The 25552-nt window shown below is 33.8% G+C and overlaps 1 protein-coding gene across 3 annotated transcripts in view; it reads right to left on the bottom strand.

Moving 5' to 3' along the window:
- Pi3K21B (phosphatidylinositol 3-kinase regulatory subunit alpha) overlaps positions 1-25552 on the bottom strand; it is a 56208-nt gene that overhangs the window by 15959 nt on the left and 14697 nt on the right. The window contains exons 4-5 of one of the 3 annotated variants that reach the window (XM_066402742.1): positions 20237-20284; positions 4257-4360 (exon numbers count right to left, since the gene is read on the bottom strand). In XM_066402742.1, coding sequence (XP_066258839.1) covers positions 4257-4360; positions 20237-20284 — 152 coding nt within the window. Of the gene's footprint in view, positions 1-4256; positions 4920-20236; positions 20285-25552 lie in introns of those variants that run through there. The other 2 variants (XM_066402743.1, XM_066402741.1) reach the window with 2 other exon arrangements.

The following is a 25552-nucleotide window of genomic DNA, read 5'->3' as shown; positions in this document are numbered from 1 at the left end:
GACATTAAATTTTTTAAAGTGCTTTCGTCACCAATCGGAATGATAAAGAAATGAAAAAGATGAGATATGCGCCAACTCACGTGAACCATTTTTAACACAGATTGTTGCACAGGTTCTGGTTTAGCTCTGCTTCCTTGCTAAAATATAAATAAACATCTCCGTGTAGGTTTTGAGAGATTCCACAGCTCAACATTTGATAAAAATTCAAAATTGCGACGTATTAATATTGAAACAACACGACTTGATTGGCGTTATTGTTTAATAAAAAAGCGCTGCAGCTCATTAGAAGGTTCTTATAAAAAATATATATCACAACCCTTGTCTTGAGTTTTCATTTTCAAGTAGCCATGCAATTTAACTTTTAATGGAGTTCATCTCCCCCTTGTCTCATTAGTCATGTCATATGCCTTTGTCAGAATATAGTAGCACCATGGCAGCCTTTTAATTAATTCACGCTCAAGCGTCTACATGCGAGGCATTTGTAAAACCTAATCAAAAATGTGTCAAGGTTTAAATCGCGTCCTACGAATAACTAGTTTATTAAAGCCGTATTGCTTCTAGGGATTTCTTTTTTGTGCTATAAACATCAAACTTCAAACAAACTTCAGGATAAACAGACAAATGTTACGAAAATTAATTCTGGCCAGCATGTGATATCGGAAATTTCCAATGCCTGGAGCTGAAGCCGGCAAAAAATCGGTAAATATCAAAACTCGATCGCCAAAAAACCATCGAGGTTTTAGGAATAGCATCGTTGACGGCCACCCACGAGTGAAAACTAATTCACGGGGAAATAAGTATAACCAAAAAGAAAGCAGAAGATTTAAGGCTGGAGCAATGTGGGCAGAAAAATATATATTTCATTTACACAAACATACAAAAAAAAAAGCTGGAAAAGAGATTTGTGAGAGAAAAGTGCCCAGCCAGCGTGACAAAAATATAACAACAAATGCATAAAGTCTAAGATACGTATTATATGTTATTACATATATTGAAAAATTATTTCAATATCAATGGAATAAGATAGATTGCAAATCATTTTCAAGTAAATCTTAACGGCTGCAGCTTCTGATTAGACCTATTCCAACCCCGTACCATATTTTTAAGTATTTTTTAAAAGCATATGTTTAATGCGCAGTGCGGCACGGCATTTTATTCAGAAAAGCAAAGATTTTCAAGAAATGCGACAGAAGTATGAGTTCCGTATTAAAAAAAAAAGTAATACAAATTGTCACATTCAAACTCTGGTGGCTCCTCTATTGAAGAAAAAGTGCCTATGAAGAGACAAAATTTATTTTAAGAAATATCTTTTCCCTATTTATATCTCTATTTATTTTAAGAAAGATCGGGAAAAAATACAAACTATTTCAGCAATTATCGTTTTTTTTTTCATATATTACCAGGACCAGTTGGAATTTTCCAATTTTAAATCGTACTTTTGTTGGGCATAAAAATGTACAAGTTAACTTCAATTTAACAGACTTCGTATCGTTTACGATTTTACAAGTCCCAATGTTGAGCAGCGAATTTGAATAATCTTGTATATTACAAGTAATATTTTTATAAAGAATGCGCCTTTGGGTTTATCAAATTTAATGTCGTTTTGATGTTATAGCTTGACGGGGTATTAAAGAAGAAAACGTCGACGAAGTGATGACTAATCATTGATAAAGCGGTGAAAAATATAATTCAACATCAGCAGTGTGAAGAGCTTTCTGATTTTCAGTTTTGTTAGATTCTTTAGGAGTGTATTTTTTTAAACAAAGGTACAGAAAGCATCCTCAATCAAAACTGTAAACTACTGGTAGATACACGTATTTAATAAAATATAATTAAAAAGTTGCTTGTCTATGGCAAGCAAATACACTCACGAAAGTCATCGCAATAATGAAATTCCTAACATGATTATAATTAAATTTCTGCATTTATGGCATATTTCCTCCATTTACTTTTAAATAAGGCGTGGAAAAAAGGACTAAAAAATAGCTAAACTATGTATAATTACATTAACAATAGTGATTTTATGCCTTTTAGTTGAATTGGAGGTAAATAAGTAATGTTCTTAAAATATACAAGGTGTAAAAAATTGTTTGTTTTCAGTCCATATGGTGTATGCATATTTTTTGATTAGTAAATTTTTACAATTTTAACATGAAGCCGGACTTAAAATTGGAATTGAACACAAGAAGTTTGATAAATATCAAATTTTTTCTACACAGAAAAGATATTTATCGATAAATCTGTTATTTGGAAAACTCCCTTGTCAGCAATTTTATGCAAAAGTTCTGAGGTATATTTCCAATTTGCAAAATTAACAAAGTTGCTTAAGAACCCTGTAAGCTGGAAATAAGATTCAACAACAATCTATTTTTTTATCCCCACTGTGACGTACTTATTTGTAACATTATTTTTGGAACACCTTGTAAACACTATGACCAAAAATTCCGGTACTCCCTTATTATTTTGAGCAATAAAAAAGCATAAGATTTTTTAAAAGATCATCAGATTGCACAGGATGCCTCGAAAAAGCACGATAGCTATGAACTCTCTAATTTTAAATGGTACAGGGGCATTGGTAGCTGGCGTACTCATCTGGAATGGCCGCCTGTATACTTAAACCTGTTTTATTTAATAATTTTTAAGAAAACTTATACATTTAATATTGAACGTTTCTACTATTTTATCCAGTTCTCAATACAGTCAAGCGGTTTAGAACTTTTTGGTCATAGTGAGTATAATTCTTTAGGACGTATTGAGCCAATTAAGCATGTATGCACCTAAACTGTCATATGTATTACTTACTGGTGTTATAATCTAATTGGATTATTGGATTTTAAAATTCAGTAAAAACTGGTTACTTATCGACGACTGAACTGAAACTAGTGTATGGTAGGTAAGATTGTTATAAGACAGCTATTTAATCCAATTATTGTTCTAAATTTTAAATGTATAATTAGCTTATTTTTGTTAGTCCACCTAAAAGAAGACGCTTCACAGATGTATTCCACTTGGTATTCCACTTAGTAGTGTAAATCTATAAGTGGAAAAAGTTATAAGTACCTGCAGTGCACCACTTATAGACGTACATCGAAATTTTCCGTGAATTTTTTAAAAACAACTAAAACTATAATAGACGAGGTTTTCCGTTAGCCGCATGCACTGTTTTGTCTAAAAAATATTCTCAGTAACATGAGACCTAAAGCCCATACAGCAGTATGCACAAAAAGCGGAGCTGAACTTGCATTTTACAATGATCCAATGCAGTTGGTTGCAATTGGCAACCTCTGCAAAACAAAGTAAATGCTTCTGCTACATTTAAATTTTTATAGATATTTACTAGCCACTTGAGTACGTATACAGTTTTTCTTGATTTATGTCAAATTCTGAATCAAGCAAAAAAGCCTAATTTTACTAGGGAATTATCCCTGTTTGAATAATTTTTTTTCGGATCCAATTCTCTTGTTAATATAAAAAGATGATATTTCATGTTTTTAATTCTTACTTATATCCTACTAACGGTTGATTAGTGGTCGACTACCTGGCGTATAAAATTGATTATTTGGATAAAACTTATTCTGATGCTATTGCAAGTTTAAGCCTTACAATTTTCCCTGAGCCTAAGAGCCTTTTGCTACAAAACAAGATTTAAAAATAGTAAGTAAATTAATGAAGAGAAATTTCACTTCTACTTTGAGAATGACAAAAGCAATTTCACTTTGAAGAATGAGAAATGTTTTTCATTAAAGATTTGTTGAAGTAACAACTTTTGTGGATGCTGATTTTGACGAGCCAATTTGTACTTTATATAAATTGAAAAATCAAAATACCATTGAACATTTTTTGTTAATGTCGTGTTTGTTTGCAATAAAAAAGCGTTTATTTTCATCTTCCATAGAGGAGTGAATAGTAGGAAATTATTATAAATTGGTCATAATTATTGTACCTACTGATAGTCCCCTTACTGATTTTGTTTGTGATAAATTGGTGAAATCTGTGGAATTCGATTTAGCAATAAGGAAATATTAAATATTCCAGGTTCTTAAAGGTAATTCCACTAAAGAATTAAAGCTTTAATAAAGAGCAGTGGCACGTAGCTTGAAAATATTAAATTTTCAGATGTTCTGCCTTCAGGGAAATTAATTTATTTTGTAAATGAAAATATCGCAAAAAAATACGAAAATCGATACATATGAAAAATCTTGTGCGGCGCTAATTAAAATGAGTTTTAAGAAAATATGAAAATAAAATTGATTTACCTTATCGTAATCCAAGGTAACGGGTGGCAAAGTGCTGTTGTCCTTCTGGCAGATGTAGTTAATGTGGTATCGGGAACAATAATTGTGGAAGCAAGAATGGCATTCTGGAGAGCAAGAAATACCACAGTTACAACAACAAGACGATTCACAAGAACAAAGTATTTCGTGGAACGAGAAAACTCGAGCGCAACCGTGTGTGCTTGGAGTTGTGGTGGTTGTAGCCTCCAAATTGAGGCCGTAAAAGAAGTCGGTATTGAGAAAGTTGCACTTGGAGGTTTCTGGAGGTTCGCCGTCAGGCTGGTCCAAGTAGCCGTTGACAATGCCTTCGGCGCCGATACCGTCGTCCAGGGAGGTCGCCAGGTCTGCTACCCGTAAAGGAGTCACGGAGACGACCGGCCGGCCGATTTCTCGTAACATGTAATTGTCTGCATCAATATTAACTAGAGGCAGCAGAGTTGATTTTTTTGAGTCTGATAGGACCGTCATACGTCGGTACATCTTGTCCCTTTCGGGATCAGACTCAGCCTGCTGTTGGCCCTCCGTCTTGTTCACGCTCATCTTGTCATCATCATCATCTGATTTTAGTCTCTGTGCACAGACAAGTCACCGCTAGCTGCCGCAACGCGCTCTAACCACCTAGCAGCGGAACTCGGAACTGATTGCACCATAGCCCCATCGCTGAAAACTTAACCACATCAAGTACAGATGAGGAGAGCGCTTGCGCAAGCCGGCTTTATGGCGGCTTCTCGCAATGTTGCCAATTGTACGTTATACGAATCTACCGGTCCACCGAGACACGGCAAAGGTTAACCTGATTTAACATTCGATTTCCATTTTAACGTAGTTGGACGTGACTGTTGCCAATATAACTGAATATCTACTTAACCGCAACTATAACCAACATAGTAAGAAATAAATAACAGAAAATTCAAAATGAGCTGACATTCAATCGAACCCGCCTATATTTCACCAAAACTAATTATTACTTAATGGACCTACCTACAATGAAAACGTCTGTAATGATCGGGTTAATCAATTTTCTTGACTTTTCTTTTCTACATTGTTTAATCCTCATTTGTTACGTTCGCACTACGATTGACTAGTTTGCAGCTTACTGGCATATCTAATGTGACTATGTATTTTATTTCGTTCCTATCTTCAGTAACATATTATCGTAGACTTATGCAGAGTGATTTCTAATGATTATGAAAAGCTTTAGCCACGGATTCTATATCGAAAAATAATCTTAGTTCGCTTCATATATATTTCAAAAATGCTTTAATGAGTCAAACATGGCATTCAAATTTTATAAGGACACCAATAATTACCTCAAAACAAAAAAATATATTTCTTCAATTTCGTTACAGTATGCCTGGCGGTTAAGGAGAAATTAATCTGGAAAAACACAAGGGACAAAAAGTTTCTAAATTAAACAAGAAATTAAATTTTCGTTTTAAAAACAGGCAATAATGTCGTGCAAAAAAAGAACGAGGGCGAAAGAAGGTTTCGCACTTAAAAAATTATAATTTCTAAAGATGTCAGTAATAATAAATAATCACATGTTCTCCAAATGTGAGCAATATGTGCTCAAACAATACGGAAGCAATTAAATCAAAAAAATCTTGAAACTTTAACATCCTAACGTAACATAGGTTTATATGAACTTTTAATAATGAAATATATACTATTAGTGTTATGAAACCACTCAAAATTCCGCAACATAGTAGAAGTTTCCTAAATGAACTCCACAAATGATAACTTCTTCCTAATTTAAACAACCTTGAGACTATAGGCGTTCTGAAAATGGTAATAGTATAAGTATTTAAAAAATATACCTTGTAATGGGCAAGTCAAAAAAAGGAATGATTTTTCTTCAGTTTGTACAACTCGATACACATAATATTTTCCATAGCTAAGCTCGATGATTTTTTAATGTTTAAATATAAAATAAAAATGGCCAGCAAGGTCACCAGACTTGAACCCTTTAGATTTTTTGCTTTGGAATTTTGCAGATTGTACCAAAATAAATCCCATTTTGTTGAAGATCTTAAGTAAATTGGATATGAGGAATTAATGTAAAATTTATCAACTAAGAAGAAAATATTACTATTATTGACGCGAAAATTTGTTACTTTAAGTAAACTTTGATGTAGTGCTCGTTTGATGTAGTAGCTGTCGGTGAGCCTTTTCCTGCGTTTAAAAATCCATAACTTTTATACCGTGGTATATTATTAATTTGACTTAACAATTGGACTGTCACATTCTTTCTACATGAAAATAGATACTTTGAAAATGTCGCTCAGACAAACTGTTTTCCAGACATTTATGTGTACATTTAAAGGCTTTTTAAACGCCACAATTAACTAAATTGGAGGGACTGAGGGAAAAATTGTAATAATAATGAAAGTTTGCCGTCCTGTATTTCACTCGTTACACACCAACTTTTGGATATGGATAAGTTAGGTTAAATCTTAATAGTTCTACATAAGTGATTTGTGTGTAGTCCGGTTAAGTTCCGTTAATTATGGGATATCCGGCATAAAAATATCTTTTTTTTTTATTAGTTTTCACAAGACTAGCACTTTTTTGATAATGTTTAATAAACCACAAATGCTTATTAAACAATCAGTTTTGCCTAACAAGTACGAAAAGACTACGTGACTATCCAGAGTTTTACATCTTTTTTAAATATTCCGAATTACTACCAGAAACTTGGCACGATCAGATAAAACTGGTCTTTTGTACTTGCTTAGTTTTTGTTCGAAGGCACATCGTGTAAACGTCACATGAACACGGGACAATTTTAGACATTAAAAATGCTCTGTTAGGAATGCCACTGTTTACAAAAATTAAAACTATTCCACTTTAGCTCATTAGCCGTGCAGGTAATAATTTTTTTATTTTTTTTTTTCAGATATTTTGAAACCGAAAATAGAGATCGAGTCATAATGGGTGAAGGCAACAAAAGGCCGGACATGTGCGATTCGTGCACTGTTATTCATCCTCTGGCGCAAGCACTTACGTTTAAAGTTAAAGAAAAATTTATGAAAGAAAAGAAATATCGCTGTTTAAAATGTTTCAAAGAGCTGCATAAAAACATATCTGACAAAGGAAAATGTAATTAATGTCAGCTACGAGCAACGAAACGATGTCATGCAACAAAAAAAAAGTCAAACAAACAGTCTTAATACAGCTTCGAGTAAAAATACTGACAAAGAATAAGAATAGGCCAGTCAGATGGTAACTACGGGCTATGAATTCGAATAAAGTCCCTTTCCACTCCCTTCCAACATTTAGCTCTCCTTTTGTTTCTGATACAGTAGCCAAAACGGGAAACAAGTTTTGCACAATGTGAAAATTATTAAGCTACGTTGCCAAACGTTGACGAATTGCACGAAGGAATTCGTGCAACGTAAATATTTTTCTAAAGGCACGTAATAATAATACATTACTAATTTTTTAAAAATGCATTGCACGTTAAATCGCCGTAGCCACTTGTGAATCTCTATCTGCGGCAGGGCAGCAAACAAGTTTTCCGGCTAAGCCTATTCTTTAGGAGTTTGGCCTCTTGTCGCGCTAGTAAGCAGTCTCGATTGCCCCATCCAAATCAGTCAGAGTGAATTAAATTAAATAAGTCCTCGTTCGTTTTTGTTTTTGCGAAATTACTGCGGTCTTCATAACAACAGTTTCATTCATGGTTTTTCCACCGTTCCTGTTCATTTTTCTGAATGAAATGTTTCCCTCAGCTGCCTCAAATGCTCGATTCTTATCGGAATTTTGTTATGCCATGTTTGTGTTTAATCCAGACATGAATGTAACCTTCACTTAGGAGCCATTATTCCAGCCATTCTTATTATTTTACTAAAAACAATGCTTTAATCGTTAAAAATTATTTGCAGCCTTTTTATGGCGAACTTTATGGCTATTTTGACTACAAGGGTTGTGAGCGCCATGCAACATTAAAATAAAGCTTGCAGTTGAGAGAAATAAAGGAGAATTCACGATGTTTTGGAAAATAGCACGATTGTATAGAACATGGAACTGCGATAACTTTAGAGAAATAAACTTGCGCGAAGACAAGTTAAATTAAGGGATATTTTGGAAACCTATTTTCAGAGAAGCTATTAACCAGGTCGACATTGAAAATTATTGTCAGTTGCTGCTTTATTGCTTCCGTTTTAAAATAGAAACGTTTTTTTGAACAAGATTTTGATCTCGTTAGTCTAAACAAAATGTCAGAACTAAAAAAATAATCAAGCACGAACGAGTGAAGTCGAGTAGTGAACAACGCCTTATGAGAACGTGAACTTCCAAGATTTGCCTAAAATTTTCCATCAGAATGATTATTCTTAAATGATATGCATAATTTCTAGAATAAAACAGCCGCATAAATGTAAGCTGCTTGTCTAGGAAGTAATTTATATTTTTAAACACATACAATATTCATGGAAGTTAAACTAAATCAGTTTCGGGTAACTGTTCTTCTGTATAATTTGATTATAATCTCCTTAAGCGTAGGTTCAGCCTGTGATCTATAATAATTTTAGAATATAAATGACGGATTCATTATCAGAGGCCGATCCTTAAAAATTAAAAGCATATTATTGACACTATAATTATTATGTAGACAACGTGTGTGTCTATATAAATCATGATGTTAATTGAATTTACAATTCTCTAGGACAATTTAATCCTCGAGCATTAGAGAAGAATGCCAAGATAAAACTTACTGAAATTAAAAAGTGACACTAAATTCTTAAGTTCTACGTCCTACAAATGTTTCCCTTGTCTCACAAGTGTATACATTAATAAATCACTTCCTTCCTTTGATCTATAAGTTACAAACGACTACATCTCAGCTCAACCCAGAATATGACTTATCAACTATAGTATAGCATAAAGGGGCTTCTTTGTGCGTAAGTACTTAATCCGTCATGAAATGCCTTCGGGAATACTTATTTCTTGGTCGGAGCTTTAATAACAGACTGCAATTCCATTGGATAGTTAGTGCCGCTTGATTAATTCTGGCAGTTTTCAAATAAAGACTCGGAGGTCTAAAGAAGCCTTAAGTACGTTTGACTGGACCGAAATTTTGAAGTATCAAAGCAAACATTTTCTGTGCTGTACATGCAAGACAACAAAACACCTTGCCTAGAATCGCTTAGATGATTATCTCTAATGGTGTTATCGAACAGTCGTAGCAAATAAAGCGCTGTTTAATTATATCTTAGTGGTCGCGGGCCTTGCAAAAAACTATTTATTTTTGTACCTAACAGCATCGCATTCAGTAGGTCAAACACGTGGATAGAATTCATACAACTTCCGCATGGGATATGTGCAATGAACGTTGGGAAATCCTACCAAATAGGGCGCATGGAAAGCAAATCATAACACGAAACGATATTCACCAAGGACTTCGACGTTGCACTTCATCTATGGACCTGTTGACAGCAAACGGATGCAATCCTGCAAGGTCTTTGAGTGTCAAAGTAGATATATGAGTTCGGGGAATGTTCTTATAGAACGACGCATGCTGGAATATTTCGTTTACTGCATCCTGCGGCAAATAGACAAAACAAGAACACAATTTGTGGAAACAGCATTGACATTAATCACGGATTACAGCATTTAACCGATTTTGCGATTAACTTGGCAACTCCAAACTTTAGACCCTTTTTATTTTTCTGTGAAATGCAGAGACAGTGCGTCCAAAATAAGAATGTCCAAAATGGGAATCTTGTAAGCGGTAACATACAGGTAGTATACAGATTTGGTTAAATGAGAGAAAAGTTACACATTCAATTGAGCGGTTGCACGATGCAAACAGATCGACAAAATTAATTTTAGTTTTTCAGGTATTTCGAAAGAAATTGAAATTTTCGATTACAAAAAATCCGAGTTATGAAAAGGGACAGATAGAAACTAAAACCACTTTTCCACTGCGGTTTTTTTTATAACCTTTAACACGACAGTCTTGATTTCATCCTATGACATTCGTTTACCAAGAATGATTATCACCTTTTCTTCCACCCTTGGCAAAAGGTAAACGGTTTCCTCAGTTAATTTTAGCCCAGAATAGTGTGTAATTTCGCCGCTCCAGCAACCTCTGGCTCATGTGTGTTATTTCCAAAAAATAAAACAATCCGCTTCAAACGTATAAAACATATTTACAATCGAGATGATATTGATCGGAACGTAACTAGATTAATCTTAACACTTCGGAGAAACGTGGACGGTTTAGTGAAGGAAATATTGAAACTTTGGTTGTGATCAAAAAGATAACAACGGGTCGACTTGCTAAGTTTGTAGTTTAGAAAGGGCCAATGGGCAAATTGTCAACAAATGGTTTGGAAAGCATCTTAACGAAAATGATATAATAACGATAGAGCACAAGCTGTCGCCTAATCATTTTGGAACCCATCTTTTGAACCGTATCAATATTACATTTAATATTAAGCCACTTCGGAAATTAGAAGCAGATATTTTGGTAAACGATTCCTTAGGTTAAATCAAGACGATTCTTCATTTAACCAAAAAGTATCTAAAATTTCGCTTTGTTTGTGTGATAATCCATCACGTCCGTGTACTTACATGCGTCATTAAATTAAGATGTACATTGATGAGTGCAATTAGATTAAAATCATTACAATAGTAATTCAATAATATGAAAAAAAAGTTACGCACTGATAAACAATTCCTCTGAGAGCAATGAACAATTTTAAAAAAATCATAAGAATAAAAAGCGTTTTTTACAAGGGTCTCCCCAATTTTGTTATGAAAATGTTGTGCCTCAATTTAAAAACATTTTTCCATGTCGATAACTGTTTTCGATCTATTTATACAAATAACATAGAAAATGCCCAATTGTCACCTAATTTGCCCATAGCTTCCCAATGCATTTCAATCAATATCGATGTATTCGCATTTCAAAGGCCGAAGCGCCAGGAGCGAACCACAAAAAAGTTTGAAGCGGGAAAATCGAACCCTAAGAAAAGTTGCGAAGTCGGTCAAAACGGAAGGTTATAGAAGTCCAGCGCAACGTTTTTAAAGCGTTAATCCGTCATGATAAGAGCCGGTTAGTTCAGGTTATTATTGAACAATTGGAAGATTTAAAAAACATCGACATGGAACTTTGACAGTTACGACGACTTCAGCTTGGTACTAAACCGTCGGTTCGGTCAATTATCAAAATCTCTGAATGGATGTAGATTGCATTACAATTTAAAGTATTAGTAATTAAAAAATGCTATGGCACAACTATCGATGGAAAAAAGAATGCAAACGATGGAAGTCTGTTGCCATTGGTACATTTGTCGATGAATAAAAAAAAATACGCCAATAGTTTGCGCAAAAACAAAGCTTTCAACAGGGCAGAAATACGAGAAATAAGCAATTGACAAACAAGGGCCTTTTTCGGTGCCATTTTAAAGCATCACGGTCCGCTTCTATGTTTTATTGCTACTAAAAAAATAATAATAATGAGATAGAATGAAAGATCTTCCTTAAAAACTGATAAAATCATATATTGTCATATCCTATCGAATTCAGGGTGAAAAGGAAGTATAGAATCTAAAATAAAAAATCCAGAACCGTATTTAAAAAAAAAAGAAGTTGATTATGGTTCCCGAAAACGAAAAGTCACATTTTAACTTTGACAGCAGTATATCGTAGAAGAGAAAAATTTCTTTGACAACATGTCAATTGTTCTTAATGCGTCATCAAATCAATCCGAGACAAATAAAGCCTTTTTCGAAAAATTCTATCTTTTCCAGATATTTTTCGAAATAATCAGAATTATCAAATTTCAAAGGGACACTTTAATAGGCTTCAAATTACACAATTTTGCCCTAATTTAACCGACATCATAACTATATAGATATTCAAATAGCCGAGATCCCTATGCATGTAAACTCCAAAAACGATCGTCCTCTAGAGTACATTTATTCAGGTTAGTTTAGTGAGGTTCGTATTATACTGCATTTACGCTACCTAAACGTACACTATCTTTTATTTGAATTGTAAGGCGATATTAATTTCCATTAGCATTAACGAAGTGCCAAAACTTAGATCAAAAAGGAAAAAAACATGTGCAATGAAATTGTTGAAAAAAAAACTGAAAAAATCTTAATTTTTCCATTCCTGTATGGTAATGCAGACACTAAATTAACATTCTAAAGTTACGGTTAAGAAAAATTACTAAATTGAACGTTAATCTCTCGTCTCAGCCCGTATGTCTGGTTATCAAGAGTTGTTCTCAACATGTAAAATTAAGCGAGCAACCCTAATTAAGAATTTAACGCTTCCATGACGAGCCAAGTTTTAGAAATGCAATTAATTCTAAGGGCGGTTTGTTTTAAGTTTTCCCTCTAATCAGCTTAAAAGTAACAAACATTGGGAGATAAAGGGAAACGTGGAGAGCAATACCAATCGACATCCCAACATTCGAAAGTTGATAATAACGACGAGGATGAAAAATAGGTGAAAAATGGTGTCCCAGTTCGATTTAAGAAAAGCCTTATGTTGAGGTATAATAAAGTTGGGACGGTGGTGAATAAAATTTTACGAAAGTACCATCAATACGAGCCACATTACAATACTGTGCATCACAAAAAATGTGCATGTACTTGATATTTTTAGAACGCAATTACTGTTAAAACACAGACTCTGCAAAATGCATTTGGTTCGCCCGGGTCAACCATTACAAAGTTGCGCATTTCATTTTCCGTTACACTTGTCTCTTTTAACCATAAATAGAAAATGATTTAATAATACTTTTTCCAACTGCACGTCTTAAACGCAAATTATGCAGTTTTTAGTCCTTAGTTTATATTTGCAGTCCTTGTTTCGTGGAAGTCACGGTAGCCGGTTTGATCTAGTAAATATTTCAAAGGAATTTGAATTGGCAACTTCTAGAACGACATTGGGTGTGTTGCTCTATAGCTATACCGTGCTTTTTAAATGTAAATATAGTAGTAGTAGAAAATTATGTGAAGTTCACGTTACATGTGGCAGCCTCGCCTAAGAGCTGGCAAATTCACGTAGTGAAATTCCTCTAAAAGTTCAAATTTTTTTTTTCATTTATTTCACTCAAAAAGATATATGCACTAACAACAAAAACACGTTCATAAAGTAGAGTTTCTGATACACTTAATCAAATGTTTTTGAATGACTTCTCATGTTTAAATCATACCGCAAATAAAGTGAGATATTCGTTCTTCGCAAAAACGCCTGGTTTACTAACATTGTTGAAACTGACATGAGAGCTATGATTTATTTATAATAGTAAAGAAAATGTGCTTAACTTGTAGAATAAAGTGAAATCAATGAACGTGTTACATATTGTCCAAACTGGCGTTTTGTCAACTAATTTTTTTATTGCTAAGTGCCGCTGCCAGATTTCCTCAGATAAATCTTTCTTGCGACGAACACAATGCGGGCGTTATTGGCCAAGTTTGGAGGAGGGGCCGAAATGACGAGTTGAGTTATATTTTTAGGCTATGAGTGTTTAATATCGATTATACAACTTTGGAAATGTACACAATGCCCATTCTTATGTTATCAAATATATAAGTTCGGGCACAAAGAAAAAAAAAGAAATTTAAAGCTTTAAAATTAAGTGTGTTTTATATTCGTGCGAAATTTCTGATTAGCAGAAGATGAATGGGAACCTTGAAAAGACTGTTTGATTTTCCAATTCTAATATCGAATTGCTTGAAGTTTAAACAAGTAATAACTATTGTCATCTAACTTCACACACTGGAGAAGTCCAAATTTAGCCCCACGTGAATTAGTTATACAAATGTACACTTTGCGTACTTATTCAATTTACGCCACTCAATTACGTTAGAAATTTGTCAGTTGTGCATTTCGTAATTAAGCTTCACTAGACTCAATGAAGATCTATAGTTGGTATGGATCAATTATCCAAACAAGGGCGAAAGGCCTGGATATCGCCTCTTCAAGAGGCAATTTGACGCTGTTTAGCGGCAATTCAAGAAGTTTTCTGAATAACTTTATTACAGTTAAAACGTGGATTCACCTCCAAGATGATAGCTATATAACTTTTGGGTTGCTGAAGGAATTTTAATGAATAGAACGTGGCAACCGACCCAGGCCAGTATTGAGAAATATTAATTGCAAAACTTGGCGATTTATTTTAAAAGTCAGAAGGGGAAATTGCTTCGCTGAATTCTCTTTCATAGGAATTATTTGGGAGAAAATCGCAAGGGAGCTTTTAAGCCCTTATTATATGCATCAGCTTCCCTGAAAGAACATCTCCAGAAAACGTCTTTACAATAAAAAACATTGTTGTAACTTGGATAAAAAGTCAATGCCGATTTTTTGGATCACAGTTTCCGATAGTTCACCTTGAGGAACAGAAGAAAAAGTTTCAATCAATAAGTTAATAACAAGAATTAACTCTTCTGAAAATAAAAGAAAGGCCGTAAGAAAACTCTTCTCTTTGAATTGTCATTCATCAGGACTGTATTGACGGAATTTTGAAGGCGGCGCTGACTTTATGGCAAGAGTTCAAGACTCCTTCCGCAATCAAGTGCTTATTTCAAGTATTTCTGTACTAGGACAGGATAAATGTAGTAGTTAGACTAATTATCTTCAAGTGCTCGGTAATTACATTTGGCTATCCCCTTTTAGGTCAACGCCCTTTAATGTTCGAAATATTATTAATAAGGGATTTGTTTATACTTGTCAGTGGTTCGAAAAAGAAATCCATGGTTAGGTCGTTTTTTTTCTTTTGTGTGTTTGATTAAAAAAGGCAGTGCCCGCTCTATTGCGATGATAACAAGCAAATGCTGACATAACAGATTGATTATATGCCAAGATTCTTTCCTTAGATGTTATTTTAGACAGAATTTAGGGATGTAAGGAATATTGATTTGACGTGACAATCGACACCCACTGTTACAGGAATAATGAGGCCCACGAAATAAACAAACATCCACAAACGTTTTCATGTTTGCCATGAAAAGTTCGGAATGTCTTTCATCCACTTTCTGTAGCGTCGATTTCCTTTAAAAGATAAGAAAAACGTTGCAGCCTGTTAAAACAATTAAATATGAGGCACTTACATTGACCGGTATCTATATGGAATGCGAATATATAATCAAAGGAAATAAGTGATAAAATTCGCGGAAAAGAAGCATATGTAGATTCTACATTATCTAAAACTTAACAACTTTAGATATATTGCAATAAATGAGGTTAATAATAGTCCAGCAGTACAATGCAGCATGGTATAAAAGTGCAGATTACAATTGTAAAAAAAGAACAGCCAGATATAAAAAGGAAATTAATTTTAAAGGCCTCTCAATAGAAGTGAATGTGATTTATGCGAAGATTGAGGCATGCCAAGACCCGCCGTTAAAGTGCTCAAGAGGTCTTCAATTATTATTGAATTCGAACAAATTGATTTAAAATTTTAGGCTTTACGCGCGCCGAGATTCCCAAATGACGATGCTAATGTGTTCATCGTATGACAAAACGATTATGGAAACTAGTATAACAAACTCGTTCATCAATTTTCTTTCTTTCATATAAGCACTTGCGACATCCAAAAAACAATAACCCTAACAAGGGTGAGAGAAATTGTCGCACCCTCGCATAACTAAATAGAATTTAATATATTCTACTCAAGGTGCTTCACACAAGACTTACGTAATTTGCCTGACAATTTGGAAGTCAATTTAACAAAAGCAAGGACGAAATTGTCCCGTTTACTTCATATAAACAAGACAGAATTTGGATGAGAATATAGAATCTAACATTACATGTTAATAAATTTTATATGGCTGGATTTCAAAGATTAACTCATAGTGTCGGCTAATAGGAAATATTCGTACTTTGTGATGGTGTAGTTTAGTCATACAGAAACATGTATCTATGTGATATTTTGTTCGGGTCAATACTCTGTGATATTTCAAATTAGCTCATTTCAAACAATTCTCATTGTTTATCCAATTATAAATACATTATTAAATTTTACATTTATTAATTTTAAAGGTGAAACTAATTTAAAACGGAAATAATTGCTTGCAATAATTTTAGTAAAGGGAAAAAGTAATCTCAGGCATACATATTTTGACTGTATACCACCGTGTACGGTGGAATTGACATGTAAATTTTTGGTGCATCAATCATCCAGCCCTCTCACCATTTATAAAACAATAAAACTAACAAAATAAATATCTCGAAAATATTTCGTGTGTGACGATTAGTGGAAGAGTACGCTAAAGGTGAGATTGAACATGCCAAAAATAGGGCTAAAAGTGGATAATTAAAAGTATATATTTTAAAGACCATCAAAACGTTTGAACAAAGAAAAAACGTTACTGAAAAACAACAAAGCATATGAACTACAGCAGTGGTTGCCACTTTTAACCTTTTTTATAAACTTTAATGGGCCATCTACGCACAGGAAGACAATTTGGATTTTATAAACATCTGTAATAATATTTTAAATACTCCTTTAATCTATCAAAACTGAAAAAATGAAAATTTAAATGGAGATTTTTTATTTTTTACAATAATCGTTTCATCTTTCCGGGGATATACGTTATATTGACGTTTTCGAAAATTGGAAAACAAATATGTAAAATAATAGAACGATATCATTTGATACCACCTTCCAAACCAGGATAAAGTAAACCGCCTTGTATCTTAAATCGTTGACGATTGAGTTACAGTGTTAAAAATATACAATTTTGAGCGTCATTATCTCAGAAAATTATTGGAGTGAAGCATAAGGCATGCTTCACAGAAATTAATTAGAATTGCCTGCAGGATCTAAAATTGGCGATGTTGATAGTTTTCCAAGTCCCTTACCCCTTAACTAAAATATCCATGATTAAAACCGAATCGGAATCATCTGACTTACTGAATGAAAACAATACTTCACCTTCAAACGTTTTCGAAAATTTTCAAAACATTCGTAATTTTTGTTGTTTTAATTAAATTAAGATATTCAATCGATCTATGTAAAAAAGTGCACTATGAGATTATGGGAATATTCAATATGAGACGAAAGATTAGAGCTTCCATGAACGGTCCAAGATTCGTATTACTGCCACTAGACATAAAGAGGTTGTTCACAGTTTTAGGAACATAAATTTTCAAAATTTTGATCAAACTCTTTAAAATGAAATAAGAAATGAGATCAAGGAGCACGGTAGCCCAGTTATGATTTTCAGTTATGTTGTAAAGTATTAGTACGTAATCCTAAGGAGGCGATTGTGAATTCGATGTCACAAGCACAAAATAAAAACAAGGAATAAAAACAGCTTTTAAATAGTGTAGCATATTAAGTCGCACCTTGAATTTAAATTCAACACGCTTCCCCGTCTTATAAAGGGTGATTAAAAAAACCTCGCAGTAGGCGGCGAACAGTGACCGTAGGGCGTTTATTAAACCATTTGCTACATACCATCAAAGATCAGACTGACACACTGATAACAGATGGATTTATCCAAGACGTGCCTCTGATATTTCAACGCCTACTTGAGGTTTTTTTAAATGATCATCCTTTATAAATCTGGTCGAAATTGAAATCATGAAAGATGTTGCCAAACAAAACTAAACGTTGCCAACAACAGTCCAAACTGATTTTAATCGTCGACTTGGGTCACCTTGAAGGCGACCGTGAGATTTTTCAACAAGTTTAAAAGAAGCGGCAACAGGGACTTGAACGGATATCAAGGTCGTCACCATGCCTCTGAACGTTTAGGTAATTAATACTATTAATGTAACCAGCCTCTTCAAAAGTTTTTAGGATTCCGATTTTTTATTCAATACCATTAAATTCCTTGTAACGATTGATTAGAATTCGGCACATGGAGGATTATCTTGTGCTAACTTTTCACTTATTTGATTGAGTATCGACAAACATCCGAGCAACACATTAGAGTTATTGCTTTTCTATGGCAAACATGTCAGAACTCTTTTTTTTTCATATCGTGTTTTGTTAACACATAAAAATCAAGGTTAATCGAAACAAATCGCGTCAAATGGCCAGGTTTAAACATTCATTATGATTCCGCGCAAAAGACACATTTGAAAATGTAATTTTAAAACTTGAAAAGAAACAGCTCAAGTGAGAATACTGAGATCTACAATTAAAATTTTTTTTGGTTCAGATTTTTTGCATCGACGAAAAGAAGAATGTACTGGTTCTATATACCATTATTCTAAAAAGTGATGTCAAAGTTGAAGAGTTATGAAGGATATAACAGTAGAATTTTTTTGTAAAGAACCTCCCGCAAAAACCTCTTGCAAATAAATGAGCCGTTTTGACTCTGGGACAATTTTCATTGAAAAATGTAATGTTTGCTCGTTGACACTAAAAGTAATCGATCTATTTTTAAGTAATTTTTACTAACGACACCGCATAAATTTATAATGATCGTTCAAAATGGCGACCCTCATCACGTTATATAAATGCATCTCTCGAATCATGGAATCGCGCACTCTTTGTCGCATATGAGGATTTTGCTGCACGAAAAAACGGGTTGGCATCACTCTCCTTAACAGTGAACTCGTGGGTGGCTACAGTTGGTTCGTAAACCAAGGACCTGATGTAACCCCAAAGGAAAAAGCCCAATGGGGTTAAATCGGGACATCGCGCTGACCAATTGACAGCTTTTCCTCTCCCGATCCATGAGCCATGAAATTGTACGTTTAGCTGATCTTTCACAAGACGGGCAAAATATGCAACTACACTGCCATGTTGGAACAACATTCTATTCTGTATATCCATAAGAACGTTTTAATAAACGTATTTAATAAAAATTACTTAAATATCGATGTCTATTAGTGTCAACGAGAAAACGTTACAGTTTTAGACAAAAACTGCTCTAGAGCGGCGACTTATTTTCAACTAGGAGTCTATATGCAAAAATTTTCTACCGTAACGTCCTCTATAACCTCCTCAAACTTGACACCGCCTTTTTGAAACCCTCTGATCGTACATATATTTATGTTGATAATATAAGTAGACAATCCATTGCTGAAACATTAGCTTTCAAAAGTTCCCACTTACTGCTGTCAAATAAACAATTTTAATATCAAACTCCAGGAAAAAACGTAACTGCCTGGAAATCGGCTTCAAGTTCTATAAAACTTTTCTAATTTCATCATCCCCGAACTCTTATAAACTAACCAAAATCCCCGCATAAAACTTGGGACGGAGTTTATAGTTGGATTTCATAAATAAGTTTTATCATGCTACTTATTTTCGTAAAACCTATTATTGTATCAGTGTATCACTCAATTAAAATTAAAACAGAGAAAAGCTCCGTTTCAAATGTTGCACTAAGCCCACATAATAAAGCAAACACGTGCCCCGGTATTTTGAACAATGTTACATTAAAATATTTACATGTTATTGTTTTGCAAGTAGGTAGAATGCAGCGATTTTTTGGCACGCATCGTCTAAAAATTAGTGTTGTAGAAACATTTTTATGTCCAGCAAAAAGCTGAATGATGTTAATCATCCATACAGAGTAGACCCCACCAAATAGACCAAACTTCATCCTCATATTCTTTATGCAAAAACATTATTAATTGGGATACATTTTTCTTACACGAAAGGTGACAAATTTCAATACGTCAAAGTTGATGTTAAAGATTCAATAATAATTTTCCGTTTTGCCTATAGCTCATACAGTTTTTGAGATATTTCATTAAAATTTTTACGTGAGATTTTTTTCACTTTTTTATTTATTTCACTAGATCGATCAAGTGGCTTTTTCCTAGTGAGCCACTAACCATCGCTTTCTGAAAAATCGAATTCGCTGTTGATACAAATGTAATTTGCCCCATTACAAGGCCCCCCTGTATTTAAAGTGACATAAAATTGGATCTCAGAGATCAAAATTTACACAAAAAATACAGTGATAAATGTTGCGCGCACACAGTACCGAAAATCATAACCACCACAACTCCTGGAAAGCTTGGAAAATTGGACTCACCTCTGCATTTAACTCCTATCAATCCCTGGCCCCATATGTAATCTTTGCCTGAAAAAATAATAACTGTAATGAGATTTTGAGGAAATCAAACGCAGTGAGTAGTCATCGTCGCAGTGATAAATCATCGTACGACAAACAATCCAGCTTTAGGCGTGTCACCATCAAAACGTGATGTATAACATAAAGGTCCTTTTTGGCGAATTAAAACTGCAGCTGCAGCCTCAAATTAGCAAATGTCGTAAGTTATGAGCTACAGTTCCATCAACTCAAAGTCAAGACAAGATCAAAGTTAAGCTGGCTTCAGCTTAATAGGAAATTAAATAAGTAAAAGGATATCTAAATTGTCTAATTAAAGTTCAGCATCAATATCACATATCTAACCTATTTCTATAGCGTAATTAAAATACCTTGAATGCGAGAAAATTAAGCTCAACTGGGAAATAGGAATTGTTGCTAGTTTTAATTCGCTATTAAGTTAGCTTAACCATTAATCGAATTCGTCATGTAAATTTAACAGGGACATAACAAAATTAATAAAATATTTCGACCGTCTGGGGAATATTAAATTTATTTTTGGAATTTAGATGTTTTTATTGTAAAACACATGAACCTTACAGTCAATAGATCAATAAAATCAGAACCAAAACGTTGCGTTACTTTAACGGAAATCCAAAAACTAAATAATGTGTTTGTTGTCCCTGGAGAATGTCATTTAAGAACACTTCAAAACCACTCGAATTGCATAGCAAGTTTAAAGATTATTCGATGAATGTAACATTTTAATCAATGAATAAAATAAACATTATTGCGCTTTGTTGCCGACTGATACAGCATAACCCTGCAAGGTGTTGATTCGAATTATGTGCAGAAGACAGACCCGGGCAAGACCTTACCACATTACACGAGTTAAATGCTATCCTTTCCACGTTTAATACACGTAGAAAACTAATTTTTATCAAGATGTCCTGTTAATTAACAATAAATCAATGTGCCGTACAAAATTGGTTTCACAGTAGAACTGCACGTGGTCTAATTTATGGGATCAGTATATTAAAAATTTACTTTTAAAAGTCGGGTCAAACAATACTGCTCGTGTAACGTGGAGGCTATAAATGGTACCAAGAAATATTTTGTATTTTAATTAAAAATTTAGAATAACTGCTAAATAATTTACATTGCACGGCAAGACTATTAATTAAAGGACAATGTAATTGTAGTTAATGAGATGAATTATTTTATAACCCTCCCGGAATTTACTTGCTGCACTGCGCTTAACTTACAGCAAAGGCTTTCAAAAATTTAAAGCATTGCCAGTGCGATGAGCACTTTTTGCACGATGCCCTGCAGCTATGGTTGATCTGTTTCCTCATCACAACCCTGTATATGAATTATTCCTATCTGAATGTGAGGGTTTCGACACACGTACATACTTTTATGTGATCCCTACATGTCGCAAATCTTCAATTATTCATAGTATTCGATATTACGCACTAGGAATCTGCATGTAGTTACAACTGCATAAAATAGTAATTATACTAGAATTAAGAGATACTCTTGAGCCTGTGTGTTAATAAAGTTGTTACATTTATAAATAATTCATTACTACCGAAGCTTATGTCACACGGCCAATTGCTATAATTTTTATCGAATTAAATGGAAATTTTTAAGTACGCACGATCGCTTTGGTGCAAAAGAGCATGCTGAAACTAATTAATATACTAAATATTCATTAAACGCCATTTATTCTAACGGTGGAATCCACTAGAATATAAATTGGTCCGAAATTACTGATAAATGTATCGAAATAATAAGTTTATCATTAAAAATAACGCACGTCATGTACCTACCAGCAGAGTAAAGGACGGCGTTACCAGTAGTTGATAAAATTATATTGTGACGTATTGATCATAAATTAGTGACGCCAATCTTCGTCAATTGCGGTATTGACCTGATTTTAAAATTGAACGGACTTCTATACAACTTCTTTGAAAGATTAAATATTGTTAGGCGACATATTAATCGATTGTCATGTTCTATAATAAGGTAAATAACATTGCTGTACATGCATTCATATCTCAATCATGTACGATGTAAAAATAAAAGTACGGGATACTTTAGAATACCACAATCTCTGATGAGTATGATCCTACGTGAATGTTAAATTAATTGTGCGAATATTCCGGATCTTGGCTGTGCCCTGTGTCAAAAATAGCGAAAATGTTTTTCGATGCCAGATTTATCATTTCCTGTGGACAAAATTAATATCTTAAAAACCGTTTTTTTAAACACGTATTGATTGCTTCACTATTGACTAGACCGATTTATTGTTGAATATGTTTTATGACTTGACTTATAAATTATGATTGTTATTGTTGTATTTTAATTACATGCTACAAATACTAACAAGCCTACAAGAATGAGAGCTATTGACAACTCAAACACCCATTCACAAGAAGAATTACCGAAGAAATAAAACGTGTTACCACTTCATTTAAAAAATGTAGATTGTTTATTAACTAATCACCTTTTCTTCGTCGCAGATATGCAAAGCAAAAACTGCAGTGTATTTCTTTGAGATCAATTACACTTCAAGATAATCCATTTTTATGACTGGTTTACGACACAGGAAGTTTATGCCGGGAGAAGTAGTTAAATTTTCAACTTCTCATAACAAAGTATATAAAGTATCAGTTATTGCCATCGTTTTATAAGTCCTCAGTTTTTAATAATAGATGATATTGTTGTGCTGAAAACGATAACTTTGAAACTGACAATCGCATACTATTATCTTCGATAGTTGCAAAACTTAGAACATAACATAATATATTTTCAATGCTGAAACCTTTTAGGTAGATGGGGTCGAGAATATAATTTCTTACGATAATTGCATAGTATTATTGTATAATAAGGGCGGATAGGAAAGCCATATTGCACGAAGGCGAAATCTCGAACACGATGCCAAGGGCGGAGTGCTCAATCCGAGAGCGATATAGGGAATCGATCCGTTTACTGAATTATCACTAACGACAAAAACTTCAAACAAAGAAGTTAAGAAAACATACTTACTGATTTTAGTTAACGAAATAGTAAGGCATTTTAAAAAGGTAGGCAGGTGAATAAAAATACGAGCTATCCTAGGCCGGTTTTACGTCTCACGGTTAATACGAGCTGGGATTTGGCAATTTCATATCTTACAGATAACAGATTTGTTTCCAGCCAATATGGAAAAAATCATTTTTAGGATACCTAAGTATTAATTGAACCACGTAGTGACGTTCAAAGGTATGCACATTTTAATATTAACAACAAAATCCGCATGCTGCATGCACGTATATGAGTGAAGCAAACATGTCTTTTCTCCATTTATGATGTCCTTAAGCAATGCTTAAATACTATCAGGAAATAATTTATTTATAAATGCATTTCGTACATTCGCTACAGTACGTGAACTGATGCAAATTTCATGTTGGTTACCACATACAACCTATTCACATTTGCAGTTCCAAGATACGAGATATTCCAATAATGAGATGGACGGGACGACCATTTTGCGTTGTATTCATGTTTTTTAATTAAGCATATGGAGGGTTTGAATTATAGGCACCCTTTAGGCAATGCGTAGTCGAAGTTTTCCACTAAAGATTATACCTAGATGAGGGTTCATCTCGAACAACTTCCGCACGAAAATTTAAGCCCTTTGGTAGTGTTAAATTCGATCTCTCGACACCATCATTCCCCTAATATTTAGCCAGAACTCTTGAGCATTATTTTTTAATTAAATCTACTTAATTCCCCAAGTCTTAACGAGCCTTTAATCCATCCACAATTTATGTGGTTATGCCTATATTCAGCAGTCGATTAAAGTTTAATTATTAAATTTAATTAGAGACATAATAGCATCGTCAAAAGATGAAATTTTGAACAAACTTTCTTATATATTTGCATTTTGCCTTTGAAACTCTCAAAATCTTAATTTCTAATTGTCCACGTTTAAATTAGAATATACGAGTCCGCAATGCATTAATGTTCATAATTTCAAAAGCTACAGTTCAAAGATGATTAAATTCTAACATGTTAATTAGAATTTGATGGCGATTCGTTTGGTCTCAACTAGTCTTAAAACGATGTGTAATTGTCTACCAATCTGCGTCCCTATTTGAAATTAAAATCTCCCTTATGTATTTGGAAAACGTAGGGTCGGTTTCGAGGCAGCCCCGGGACTTTTGGCTCGAGGCACTCCCACCCCGCTAGCTGGGGTGGGTCAATTTGTCGCTTTGGAATTGCGAAGTCATAAGCAGCTACTTCGTGGACAGTCACATTCCGATCGTATTGTAGTAGGAAGAGCTCCAATGACCAACTAAGATTGAAACAGCCGTTGGGAGTGAACATTCCAAAAAGAGAAGGATTTACGATGGAACCTTTTTAGTCGCCATTGGACTATAATCAAGATCCAAATGGAACAAAAGGGGGAGATTTAGGAGCGAAAGACACCTAAAAACTTAGTTGCAGGGTTTCACCTACCGCCCCATTTACTACTGATACTGATTTTGAGACAATCAATATTAGGAACAAGACCTAGAAATAAAATACAATTTGTCTCTTTCGGGGCTTTTAAGGTATGTATTTTGTTTATATTAAGAAATATTTCAAATTAATCGGCAAAAAATAATGTCCCACTTTATTCAAGTCGAGCAATAAGGACGATGGCGCGCCTTTGAAACAAAATAATGCTGTAAACGTTTCAAAACTTGTGCAATCATTACTTCCTGGTAATTTTAATAATAATGAAGAAAAAAAATTTGTAATGTAATAATCTGTGATAACATGAGGCAATAGAAGTCACTTGTTTAAATTCCAATTGATTTGACGTGAAAAAAAGCAGTAGAAATTTCAAATTTTCTTATTTACTTTGAAGCTTCTACTTACTGGACTATTTACCTAATATTTACTCACATATACTATTTATGTATCTACTTATATTATAAATATTCACCACGGTCAGTCAATAGTGAATAGAGACAGTGAGTTTGTTCTCAGCATACACATGACATTTCGTCACCCTAGTTACAATGTAATATATACTTTTCTCATTTCGACGTTTTTAGTTCAACAAAGTTGCATGGTCACCAGACTTATTTCATACAAAGTTACTGAGCTGTATCATAATAATTACTAACACTGTAACTAAAAATATAAGGATGTGTACAATAGAGGTTTTAGTGATTAAATTGATCTGTACTTTATATTTAAATTAAATTTGTTTTCAGCAACATTTTAATACACAATTGTACATACTAAAAAAATTGCTTTATAAAA

This window comes from Euwallacea similis, chromosome 27 (genome assembly GCF_039881205.1).
Source record: "Euwallacea similis isolate ESF13 chromosome 27, ESF131.1, whole genome shotgun sequence".
NCBI lineage: Eukaryota > Metazoa > Arthropoda > Insecta > Coleoptera > Curculionidae > Euwallacea > Euwallacea similis.
This window is presented reverse-complemented; position numbering and strand designations above follow the sequence as displayed.